General features: G+C 35.5%; 1 protein-coding gene across 1 annotated transcript in view; it reads right to left on the bottom strand.

Moving 5' to 3' along the window:
- Positions 1-12,952, bottom strand: part of LOC107664460 (kinectin-like) — a 39,212-nt gene that overhangs the window by 2,870 nt on the left and 23,390 nt on the right. The window contains exons 22-34 of the mRNA XM_016455029.1: positions 11,852-11,921; positions 11,652-11,692; positions 11,462-11,552; positions 9,759-9,845; positions 7,278-7,367; positions 7,018-7,116; positions 5,652-5,741; positions 5,436-5,528; positions 4,239-4,307; positions 4,043-4,126; positions 3,373-3,456; positions 1,621-1,704; positions 1,402-1,491 (exon numbers count right to left, since the gene is read on the bottom strand). Coding sequence (XP_016310515.1) covers positions 1,402-1,491; positions 1,621-1,704; positions 3,373-3,456; positions 4,043-4,126; positions 4,239-4,307; positions 5,436-5,528; positions 5,652-5,741; positions 7,018-7,116; positions 7,278-7,367; positions 9,759-9,845; positions 11,462-11,552; positions 11,652-11,692; positions 11,852-11,921 — 1,072 coding nt within the window. The remainder of the gene's footprint in view (positions 1-1,401; positions 1,492-1,620; positions 1,705-3,372; positions 3,457-4,042; positions 4,127-4,238; positions 4,308-5,435; positions 5,529-5,651; positions 5,742-7,017; positions 7,117-7,277; positions 7,368-9,758; positions 9,846-11,461; positions 11,553-11,651; positions 11,693-11,851; positions 11,922-12,952) is intronic.

Here is a 12,952-nt window from a genome sequence, read left to right as displayed (position 1 = left end):
CAGTTCCCTTGGTAAGCTGTCTGTTGACAGACTGAAGTAGTTCTTGTAGTTCCTGTACTGTCTGATTCAACCCTGCAGTCATCTTCTCCTTACGGTCAATCTCCTCCTAAGAACACGAGTCAAAAGACTGCATAAGTCAGGCAGACATTTTTTAAATGTCAAAATTTTCCAAAGACTAAACCCAATAACCACACTAATATATGCAATATATGCAGAGTTTTTATTAATATTTTTGTTTTTATATTTTCATTTTCATTCCTGTTAATATAGCTGTTATAGCTGTATACCAAGTATAGTTTTATTATATATTACATTTAGTTATATATTTTATAGTCTATATATTTTGTATTCATATTAATTTCAGTTTTAGTTTTAACTAGATGGTTTCATCAAGTTCAACTTTTTTTTCATTACATTAAATGTCTTTACAGTTTTCATTATAGTTCACTATAAAACCCAGTACAATACAGCTTGCTTTTCTCAGCCATTTTGCAATAAACTTCAAACTATCATTTTCATTCATGTAGAGTTCAGCCATAATCACTGATATTTAAGAAAACAATATTTATTTATTTAGAGTGCTCATATAATACACACACACACACACACACACACACACACACACACTACTGTGCAAAAGTTTTAGGCCATTAGTATTTTCACCAACAAAAAATGGTTTAAAGTCAGTTTTTTCTATCTTTTGCTGTAGTGTGTCAGTAGGAAATATCAGTTTACATTTCCAAACATTAATTTAGCCATTAATTGTAATAATCCAGTGAGATTTTTGTCTGACAACAGCCAGTGCTCCTCACAGAGATCTGATCTCTTCATCATCATCAGTCTGTCTGGAATGACATGAAGAAACAGAACAAACTGAGACAGACTAAATCCAGAAGAACTGTGGCAACGTCTCCAAGATGCTTCAAGAAAGTAAAATCTATTAAATTTTCATTATTTCTTGAAAGCATCCTAATTTTACAGCATTTCTATACAAGTGCCTAAAACTTTTAACAGTACTGTAGCTTTGCAGGAAGGTCTCTTGAAGCATCTTGGAGACGTTGCCACAGTTCTTCTGGATTTAGTCTGTCTCAGTTTGTTCTGTTTCTTCATGTAATCCCAGATGGATGGGATGAGGTACTAAATACTAATGGCCTAAGACTTTTGCACAGTCTTTCTCTCTCTCTCTCTATAGAAAATGTATGCAACCCTATAAAACAGTGGTATTTAAACTTATGATCATTATAAAGTGTATTAAGTCAGTTCTCCTCAGATTCACACAGGTGTCCTAGTACAGTATCCACACATGTAGTTCATTTCATTAACCCACTCACACCTGACAACCAAAAACTGTCCACATGTGTTAAAACAGTATATTGTTTTATAAGCTAACAAACTTCTCACCGTTTGCGTCAGGCTGCTGGTCTCTATCAGGTCAGCTTGGCCTGCTTCTTTAATGATCTCTGCCTGAATCAACTCCAGAGACTGCTGGGCCTGATCAGGTGACAAAACATACAATGAGGAAAAGAAAATAACTTGATAACAAACAAGCTTCTTAATCACTTAACAGTTGTAAAATGCGGACGGTTTAACAGAAAGATCCTCCTGCATCACAAGCTTTACCTTGTAAAGGTTTCCAGCTACTTTCTGTCGCTCACTCTCCTCCGTCTCAAGCTTACACAACGTCTCAGTCAGCTGAGTCTTAAGCTGAAGAAAAAGCCAAGTCAAATATCACTTTACTGACAAGTCAGTGATGGGCTCCTGAAAATGAAGATCATTTACTCTCCTCCAACTCTTTCTAAACCTACCTAAACCTACCTTTCTTCTGTGGAACACAAAAGGAGATATTTAGAGCAGAATGTCCAAGCTGTACTTTTTTTGTCAGGAGTTTTAGTAAATAGTGACTTAATTCATAGAACAGACTAATTTGGTGATGCTTTGTTTGGCATTTTAGAGCTGGAACCCATCTAGTGGCCATTCACTGTCATTGTATGGAAGAGAGCAGCTCGGACACTCTGTTAAACATCTCCTTTGGACTTTCACCGAAGAAAATCAAACAGGATTGGAATGACAGAGTAAATAATGAAGAGAACTATCCATTTAAGGAATACAGTTAATTGTGCTGAATACTTGAAAAAAGTTATTTTATTTTGCTCCAACACTCAAATGTTTGCAGTAAAGTTTTGGATATGATAATAGCTACTTCAAAAGCAGTGAAATGGACATTTTAATTGTGGAAATTTAAGTTTCCTTCACAAAAGAGGTAAAGAAGGTGATGTCTAAATGTCAAAAACACACAAACACTGAGGATTTGACAATAGTTCAGAGAATAAAAGGTTACAGAACAGACAATGGACAAAATTTTACATTAGAATAATAATAATAAAAAACAACAACCACACTACTGCTCATAAGTTTAAAGTTGATGAGATTTTTTTAATGTTTTGAAAGAATTGTCTTATGCTCACCAAGGCTGCATTAATTGATCAAAAAATACAGTCAAATCATTAATATTGTGAAACACATTTTTACAATCGTCTCATATTTTTATATTTTGTACATTGTAATTTATTCCTGTGATGCAAAGCTGAATTTTTGGCATCATTACTTCTGTCTTCAGTGTCAAATGATCCTTCAGAAATTAACATTTTTGTGGAAACCATGATCCTTTTTTTCTATTGATACACAGAAAGTACAAAAGAATAGCATTTATTTGAAATCTATCTATCTATCTATCTATCTATCTATCTGTCTATCTATCTTCTATCTATCTATTTGTCTATCTATCTGTCTATCTATCTGTCTATCTATCTATCTATCTATCTATCTATCTATCTATCCTCTTAACTGTCACTTTTGATCAATTTAATGCATCCTTGCCAAACAAGAGTATTAAAGAAAATCTTACTGAGCCCAAACTTTTAAACAGTAGTGTATGTAACAGACAAAAGCTGAGCCATGAGTAATGTGCATGTGCTTGTGCCTGCAGTTCCAAGTTTTAAGCAAAGATGGCAGTAAGTTAAACTGTGATCGCAGAGGAAACAGAGTAAGCTATTATGACAGATTAACACATAACTTTGGCAAGGTGTATCCGTCATCTCTAATGTTTCATATGATTAGGACTTCTGTCAAGAACAGCATTTATTTAAAATTACCTGCAATTCATGATGCTGTGTTTTATCATCGCTGGAGCACGACAGTGTTATTATTGGAAAATGAATTCACTATACAGTCGAATAAATGTTTAGAAATTAGAGATAACAGATAGCAAGACCTTGCCGTAAAAGTCCAGGCCCTTGAAGCGAGCGCCCCACCCATGTGAGCTCAAGAGGAGAAAGGGAAAGCTACTTCAGTTTAACCAGGGGGACGTCTTACCAAATTCAACTCCTCATTCTGCCTGACGGCCTCTGTGTACGAGCCGTTGAGTTTGCTTTGCAACTCGGTCAAGAGATCTTTGAGCTGAAATCAAGTTTGAGATGTTTAAGGAACGAGTGGGGCTGAGAAACCAGTGCTGGCTTTGGAGGATGGTGTTTTAGTTCAGTACAGTATATAAGGGACGTCCAATGTGATTTCCAACACGTACATGGAAGATCAACCTTGTTGGCTTTGGTGAAAGTCATCCAGGTCTATGGGTTTATGAGATGTATAAATACAGGACATGTTCCCCGAGAAACATCCAGGCAAGTTTATTTAGACCCTCTACTTCGAAGGAAGAAACGAGTCAAAATGTCTTTCTCTGGTAATCGACAGCATGCTGTAAATGCATAAAGCTTAACATATATTGAACCCGGATCATTCTATCCTCAGTCCAGACAATAAAAGCTTTCTAGAAAGATCTGCAGGTTAAAGAGAGCACTGGATCACTTCAAGTATGTCAGATTCATTCATCACTGATCGCTGCGCTAGTTGGGACTGAGGATAGACAAGTAGATGCCAATCTAACATGTTAGACATTTAAAAACAACAACCACAAGCAACAAACGAAAACATAAAAGAAAGAGAGAGAGGTATGAGCATGCAGTAAGGCGGTAGTATTTGTGCTTACCTCTCTGACCTCTGACACATAGGTGGCGCTCTCACGCTCCGCTCTCTCCAGTTCTGCCTCCAGGTGCTGTTTGGCTCTCCTTAGCTACGATATATAAATTGCAAAGCAGTATTCAAAGGGATACTCTTCAGCCCAGCGCTGAAGCGGTGCAAGTTGTACTGTGTTTCAGGGCTGTTCAAACTGAAAGCATACTCACACTCTCCACTTCTCCATCTGAGCTCAGTCTGTCCACTTCCTGTTCCAGTGCAATTACCCTCGGAGTCATCTAAACACCAAAGCATCACATTTTTATTTTGCAGTCTAACTTGGTGAATCTTACTAAAACACTAGGTCTTAGGCTCCAAAATAAATAAGAAAAAAGGCATTTCGCATAAAGAAAATTGGTGATATGACTATTATATTCATGATAATTAAGCACATTTTCATTACAATTATGTGTCTAGATGATTTTTAGTTCACACTAAATGGTTATTTACCTTTTAAATTTGTTTTTACTGTACTACTATTACATATTGTACTATTACTAATATATAATATTGCATCCATTATATATAAATTACATAATTATATATTATATAATAATATTTTATTTAAGAAATCTTAAAATTATATATCAAATTTATATGCAACAGGTTTGGGGTCTTTTTTTTCTTCTTTTTTTTTTAAGAAATTCATATTTTTATTTAGCAATGATGATGCACTAAATTAGTCAAAAGTGACAAAGACTTTTATAATGTTGCAAATATTTATATTTCAAACAAAATGCTGTTCTTTTGAACTCTATATTCAAAGAATCAGTTTCCACAAACATTGTTAGTAATAAAAAATATTTACTGAGCAGCAAATCAGCATATTAGAATGATTTCTCAAGGATCATGTGACACTGAAGACTGGAGTAATGATGCAGAAAATTCAGCTTTGCCATCATAAAAATAGAAAAAACAAATATTTTAAATTCTAATAAATTCACAATAGCGTTCAAAATATTGCTGTTTTTACTGTAGTTTTGATCAAATAAATTGATAAGCATAAGAACGTTCTCTCATAAACATTAAAAAAGCTTACCAGCCCCAAAATTTAAAAAATGTGAAATAAAAAAAAATGAAGAACTTGTATTGGTTATATAATAATAATAATATAGGAGTGTCAAACACACATGGCAATGCAATGAATCTGACAGTGATTCAGTGTATCAAATACAGAATTTAATAACTGACTGAGTAAAATAATACCTCTAATGATGCATTGCAGGATTTAGTAGAGAATCATAATCACACTGAATCATTGTCAGAGCAAACAATTTGGCATTAAACCTAACTATTAATTGTCTAAAATGTCAAAGGAGTGGTGTAGATATCAGGAATACTGATGCAGTGTGTTTGTTTTCACCAACCTCTCTGAGATCAGCCTGTGACTGCTCCAACTTCTCCCTCCAGCGCGTCTCCTCCTGCTCCACACTGCTCTGTAGCCGCTGCAGGATCCCTTCCTGTGCACCCAACACCAACACCGTCACTACACACCCCTCAGCCCACAGCTGCCAGCATACTGTCAGGTGTCACACATTTTGTTTTTTTTAAATCACAGACAGATGCAATGAACAACAACTCACCGTCTCTGCAAGCACTTTCTTGTACGTCTCACAATCTTTCTGTACAACTTTCTGGGCCTCCTCAGCCTCTTTCAACTTTTCTGCTAAAGCCTGCCCAAAAAACAAATCTTGAAGTCTTCTGAAATGTTTATGCACCCACTTGATTCATAAAGCACTGGAATCGGTTCATCAGACACTGGGCCTCATTTATCAATCTAACGTAGAAACGAGCGCAGAGCCGTGCGCACAAATCAACTTACGACAGAGTTCACGTGTGATTCATGAAACATTCGTATGCCGCCAATCTCATCGTACGAATGATCGCACGTTGATAAATGTGGCGGCATGAAAACAATCGTCATTTGAATATCACACCCCTAAAAACACCTCGGTTTAGAAGCCTCGCCCCTAGTGTTTACGACATAGAGAAATGAAACCTGGCCAAAAAGAGGAAGTAATCTCATGAAAGAGAAATTTATCTTACTAATTTCAAACAATTAGGCTACATTAATATATGTAATTTATATGTATATTAAAATACTGGTAAACATAAACAGCCTATTTAGTTCCCCTCACTCTACAACAAATATTTTTTTTAATTTAACGGTATTCAGAACAGAACAAGAATGAAAAATAAGTAGTTATAAAATTATATATTCAACTATAAAATAGAACACAAATTAGGCTATAGTGGCATTCATTATAAACGGCATACAAATGTCAAGCAAATCTGAAACTGCATTGGGCTCACGAGCCTGTCTCATACCACAAGAATCCAAATGTTTCCATTTTTGCCCTATTTGTAACATTTGTTTGCATAACTATTATTCATTAGTGCATTTTAGTTTGATGATGAATGGCTGAAATGTCAGGCAACGCTAGAACTAATGTTGTTTGTGTGTGCGTGAGGCGCCTGTGCGATCAGATGGATGAAATCAAATAAAGATATAAAGAAAAGAAATCAAATGCATTAAGAGTGTCACAAAAACGAGTGTAACCTATACTTGTTGCACAGTTGTTGTTTTTTCCTTTTGTTAATCTATTATTTATATTATAGCCTATTATATATTTTGTGTGATCCTTTTTATTTGATTCCTTTTATAGACTTAATTTCTGTTTTTCTCCTTTCACAGAAGCGCTGCAGGTGCATGATGCGACGAATGAATCCTCATGGTCTTGTTTACGCTGATATTTGCGCATATAAAGCTAAAACCCTGTATGTATGTATGTATGTATATACAGTGGGTTTTGATCGTAGCCACCGCTCACGTCCATATTGATAAATTCCAAGTTCTGCGTTAAAACGACCGTACGCCCAATTTTCTGTCGTACGTTCATTTGATAAATGAGGCCCACTGTCTCTGGAAGATTTACAATGCTTCTGTACCTGGGCATCTCCAGCTCCTGACGCAGGGGCAAAGGTCACTTCTCCAGACGAGCTCTCTCTCACAGACGTCTCAAACTTCTGTAGCCACTGCTGGTGGTTCTGCACAATCAGAATGTACATTTACACTAGAGGATTATGCAAACACGCACAGATGTGAATCCTGATTCAGTTTATTAGGATGGGAAGATGAAATAAATTATCTGTGCTTTCCTTGCACATTTTTTTTTTTTGCTTTGCGTGTGTGTGTGTGTATTGTGCACCTGGTCAGTGGGCAGTGGCACATGCGGCAGGAATCTGTGCAGCAACGCTCGGCATTCGGTCTCCGCTGACTCCAGCACTGTCTGATGCTCCTGTGGAAAAACACAGATCAAACACTCCCATCAAAAAGCTTAACAGGTACTCCAATTGCATTTCATAGTTCAGTTGAAAACCACTCCATAATCCATACCACAAAAACTGTGCCTAGATTTGTATCAAGCCACTGGTGCTCCCCACCAAAAAAAAAAAAAAAAAAAGTGTCAAATTCACCTAAAAATCCCATCCCAAAACTCATTTCCACTATAATCCAAATGTACTCTCACATAAATGGACACAAATTAAATATTCACCTTTTTTGAATAACATTCAGCACCAATCCCAGACTGACTAAAGTTAATCTTATTGGTCTATGAATTTTGAAAAATCACTGTAAAACAAACAAGCAAACTAATTTTTTCTACTTTTTCACCACAATGCTTTTTAAACCTCTACTCATCAACACATACAAATAATAAAACAACATCTAAAAGCCAGCACTGAATCACGATATTTCAGGACAATAGCTCAAAATATAATTTTTGTTTCAAGACAATTGTAAAAAATAAATAAATAAATAACAAAATAAATACAAATTTGAAAAAGCAAAAACAAAACATTTTTACTTCATCTAGTCATTTCCCAAAAAACAAAAAAATAACCTATTCATGTTTGAAGTCACCATATTACTGAAATGGGACAAGAAGAAAAAATACTGGACTTTAAGTACAGTCAAGTAAATCAAGATATTTATAGGGATAGTTCCCTCAAAAATGATAATTAATAATCAATTTTTTACCCTTATGTTCAATCTTCGAAAGAACAAAAAAAGATATGTTGATGACTTTCGGTAACCAGTTTATTTCTTAAAATATCTTTCATGTTCCACAAAAGAAAGTCATAAAAGTCTGGAGCAACATAGGTAGATTTTGACTATTTTAATTTTTCTATGAATTAACCCTTTAATCAGGAAAAAAAGTAGGAGTTTCTATCCACTGGAATGTGATTAGTCACAACTGTTACACACCAGAATGGATCCAGATGGAATACAAATGAACTAAATCTATTCCTCACAAGTTATCATATTTTTAATAAAAAAAAAAAAGGATTAGAATTTATTTGGACATTGGTCTTCACAATAAGGCCTTGAATGTGCAATAATAAAATAAATATGGTTAATTTTGATTTAACGCTGACTTTAAAGGCCAAATAACAAAACATTTTTTGGAACGTGTTTAGATCCACAGAAGAGTATGAGCATAAGAACACAACAGAAATCTGGCGAATGCTGAGCTTGTCCAGCAGGTGCAGGGCTGGGATTCGTACAGCTGGAGAATGGAGATGACTGAGAGCAGATGTCCACACACTGGACAGTACATGCTGTCCACTCGACTAATGACAGCAGGCCGAGCCTCAGCAGAATTACTCATGATGTAAGCAGGGTTAGTTATAGCTTCAGGACCGTTTATAGAGTCACTGGTTACTCTATGCTGTTATGCCTCGCTACATTTAGATGACCGCTCAACCCCATGAAGGGGCAGGAGTTTCTGATTACTTACAGGTCTACACACCTGGCAGGAGGAAAGAGATGATGAGACCTTAAAATGTGTCGGGAAAGGGAAAACCAGGATGGATCAAACCAATAGAGAACAAGAAAAAGCCATTCTGTGTGTCTTCAGATTGGGTCATTTTCTTCCCGATTTGCTTTTTTCGTGGTAGTTCTTTGGAATGATTGTGATAAGATTGAAATTGGTGCCGACTGAATAGTGGAAATCAGGTGGTGATCAGCATGCTAGGAAAGAGGAAATCAGGGGAGGTCAAATGACACAACGGACATGAAATGATTTCTAATCTAATGGGGAAAAAAAAGAGGATTAAAAAAAATAGCTGGACACTCATTTCAGGCGACTTGTTTAAAACAATTTTGAAAAAACACAAAAAGGAGAATTTAAAAACAAACCGCAAGATCCAGCCAAAATTTCAAAGCAAGTTTGCCGTTTTAAACAGCTCTCAGCATTGTGCATTAGTAGCATGCAGCTGAGCAGGTCAGAGTTATGAAATGAGTATGCAGCCATTCATGAGGAAGTTAATAAGGAATGAGAACTTCACTGGTCAATAAATGGCAGAGGCTTATTGGAGATGCTTTGACTTGACTCTAGAGTGAAGTAGTTTGGTAGTTGTGGTGCGAACCTTGGCACTCTTGGCGAGTTTTCCCTGAAGTAGATCCAGCCAAAATTTCAAAGCAAGTTTGCCGTTTTAAACAGCTCTCAGCATTGTGCATTAGTAGCATGCAGCTGAGCAGGTCAGAGTTATGAAATGAGTATGCAGCCATTCATGAGGAAGTTAATAAGGAATGAGAACTTCACTGGTCAATAAATGGCAGAGGCTTATTGGAGATGCTTTGACTTGACTCTAGAGTGAAGTAGTTTGGTAGTTGTGGTGCGAACCTTGGCGCTCTTGGCGAGTTTTCCCTGAAGTATGGTCTCGGTGGCTGACAGCGCCTCCATAGCGCTCCAGTTTTTCTCCCGGAGCTCCTAGTCAGTTTCAGAGAAACACCACTTTCAGTTCAGCCTACACTCTTGATTGTCCCATTCATTTAGCCATTTATAGAACTACGTATGCATTCCAAAGCACAACCTGGGCACTTCCCTGTATCATTGTTTTCCATCAACATTGAAGGTTCTCAAAATCATTTCTAGACTAGAAGCAATAGCCTTACCATTTTGAAGGGTTAATGTTCAAAAATTGAAACTTTAAATTCCCTAACAATGACCAAAATCATCCTGCAACTCAAGAATTACAAGAAAAAAAGAGAGAGAAAAAGGAAAAATAAAAATGTACCATATGGAATGTTCAGCTAAAAAAAATGGTGGAACAAATGCAAGATATTTAAACATCATAGCATATCAAAAATAAATGAATGACCTAAAATAAAAAAAGAAATAAAAAACGAATTACTGAGCTGATGTACAGAAGTGCTCCTAGACCATCTAAACCACTGTCCACAACAATATTTGAAGACCCCAGAATTTTCCAGTTGTTCATGATTTTCTGGATTGGGATTAAGGATAAGGTTTTTAATTCACAATTTCTACTACATAAAATATTTGATTTGATTTGATTATGGCATAACAAGAAAAATATATTTTTCTAAAAATGCATAAAAATGCACATGGAGATTGTATTAATTTACACAAAGTTTTTTTTTCAGGTTATTCAAGACAGTGGGAACCATGGATCTTCAAAAGAAAAGAAAAAAGTTGTTGAGGGGGTGAATATAAAATATCTAAGTTTTTTTTAAACTTATTTTAATGTTTTAATTTAAAGCATTTTAAGAATACATGCATACACACACTCATCATAAGAAGTTTGCTACACCCCCTTGGTTGAGAACCAGTGATCCAAACAGACTTCCCAATGCTTCTCTTCGTTTTTCTTTCAGACTATATTAGCTGTGATTCGGAATTTTGAATGCAATGTTTTGTTAAATCAAACAATTATATTTCTTAAAGGTGTATTTGATCATTTTTTGTTTTTGTGGCCGATACCACATTGATCTCAGACTTCATACTGACACCTATGGATGGATGCACAAAAAGCGAACGTTACCATTTTAGGAATTCCCTATCAGCAGGATGCATTTTTTTTTCTCAATAAAAATGTTCCACAATGTAGAGTTATCAATGTATCTAAAAATGCTTCCTTCATGATTGGGGACCACGTGTATGTAAAGGAAAACAAACTTTTCTCATGTTACTGTACCATATTTTCTGGGACAAAAGTCTCATGTGAATATAAGGGGCATTGAGTCAAAGAAAAACCTAATGCACTATTTTAAATATTATATATTTTTTTTTTATAAAGAACTTTAAAAGTATTTTTAATTTAGTGCACCTTCTTTGCAGTCACTAGTACCCTTAAAATGATTACTAACACACTTAAAACATCCAATAACATTTGTAAGAAACATTTCTCAAAGGTTCAGGGATGCATAGCATCTGGTCAAGACTATAGAGCTGCCATTCAAATTCAAGTCACCTGCTTTACATGCTCATTAGCATGTGCATAAGGCAAGAAAATCTAAAGCTTGGCTTCTGCTCCCTCTTCTACCAGTAAAGAGCTGCTCAAGGCTCAATCTCGTTTAACTTACGTTGTTCTTCTTACGATGAAGCTCCACAGATTCCCTCAACTCAAGCAGCTCTTCCTGAAGTTCAGACAGCCTCTGGTCCTTCTCTGCCAGCCTGAAGAAAGACACATAGCAGAATGTGTGTATTATGTTGGTGTCATAAGCCTTTATTATACGGTTGATCAACATATAAAAAAATGAATATGAATCTTACGCTGTTAATAATTCCGGGCTGGGAACTGTTGAAACAGTTTGCTTTGGGGAAAAAGAGACACACAAATTATTATATCAGTGCAAAACAAACTGAATGTCACAATGTCGAAACATTTACCTGAAGTAAATCTAATGGTTTACACATTGATAGTTTGTTGTAGCTGTTTATTGCATCTGATATGAATTTCCCAGCACTCTCACCTGCTGCTGTTGAACTTCCTTCTCAACTTCTCTCTGCAGTCTCTTAACATCCTGATCCTTGGCTGTTAACCTACAATATACACAAGCATTATTGATCTGGGAATCTCCAAAAGAATCTTGTACAATAACTGTATGGTGCCAAATTGTGGCCAAAAGATTAGAGAAAAATATGCAATTTGGTAAAAGCTATAATTAGCTTCACAAAAATTTTTGTAAATGTAATATTCTTAAATATAATTTAAATTGTTTTCAGAACTGCAATTTAATTTCAGGAACTGACTAATGGAACTGAATTAGGGAACAACTTTGAGAAAGTCTGGGTGATATGGCTTAAAATATTAAATCACAGTCTTTTTTTTATATCATTCAGTATCATCCAGATTTTTTGTTTCATAAATAAAGTGAAACGTAAGGAAATGCATTCCACATGTTTGTTAGACCTTGAAAACGCATGAAAAACATAACATTATTTGTAAGTAAACTCTAATTTGGGCCCCAAATTTTATGCTTTATTTTTTCTAAGTTCTGTGTTTTGTGATTTAATTCAAATTTATCATCAATAAGGGTGTATAATTAAATTGAATTCATAACCCTTGCTTTAATCTTTTAAAATGTAATCAAATGAAAATATAATAAAGCAATATGCCCCAAGAAGCTGTGGTTTACAGTGAATTTATAACAGCTAAGGGGCATTGTTAGGCACGACGCAAAGCAGTTATAAATTCACTGTAAACCACGGCTTCACAGGGTTTATTGCTTTTATAAAACGGTTATTCCATATATGTAGTAAGGTTTCACAAAATAAAACAGAGCAAATAAAGTGTAATGATAGTAATAAAAACAGTATTCTTCCACCAAACAATGTAGTTCCTCAGAAACAGTTGTGGTTGCCAAGCAACACACAAAGTAAACAAAGGTGTATGTTTGTAGAGTAATAGGTTGTTTGCAATCACGTGATTCTGATGACGCGCGAAATGCAGCTGGAGGGCAGGAAGTGATTTTTCTCCATAGAAATCACTACCAGAAACTCAAAATGCCTGTGTTTTGCGTTGTTTATGGATGCTCAAATCGGACAAACCGAGAAACCACAAGGAGCTTTTA

The sequence above is a fragment of the Sinocyclocheilus anshuiensis genome, unplaced genomic scaffold, assembly GCF_001515605.1.
Source record: "Sinocyclocheilus anshuiensis isolate Anshui unplaced genomic scaffold, SAMN03320099.WGS_v1.1 scaffold167, whole genome shotgun sequence".
Lineage (NCBI taxonomy): Eukaryota > Metazoa > Chordata > Actinopteri > Cypriniformes > Cyprinidae > Sinocyclocheilus > Sinocyclocheilus anshuiensis.
Note: the sequence above shows the minus strand (reverse complement) of the source record. Positions and strands in the feature narration are given on the sequence as shown.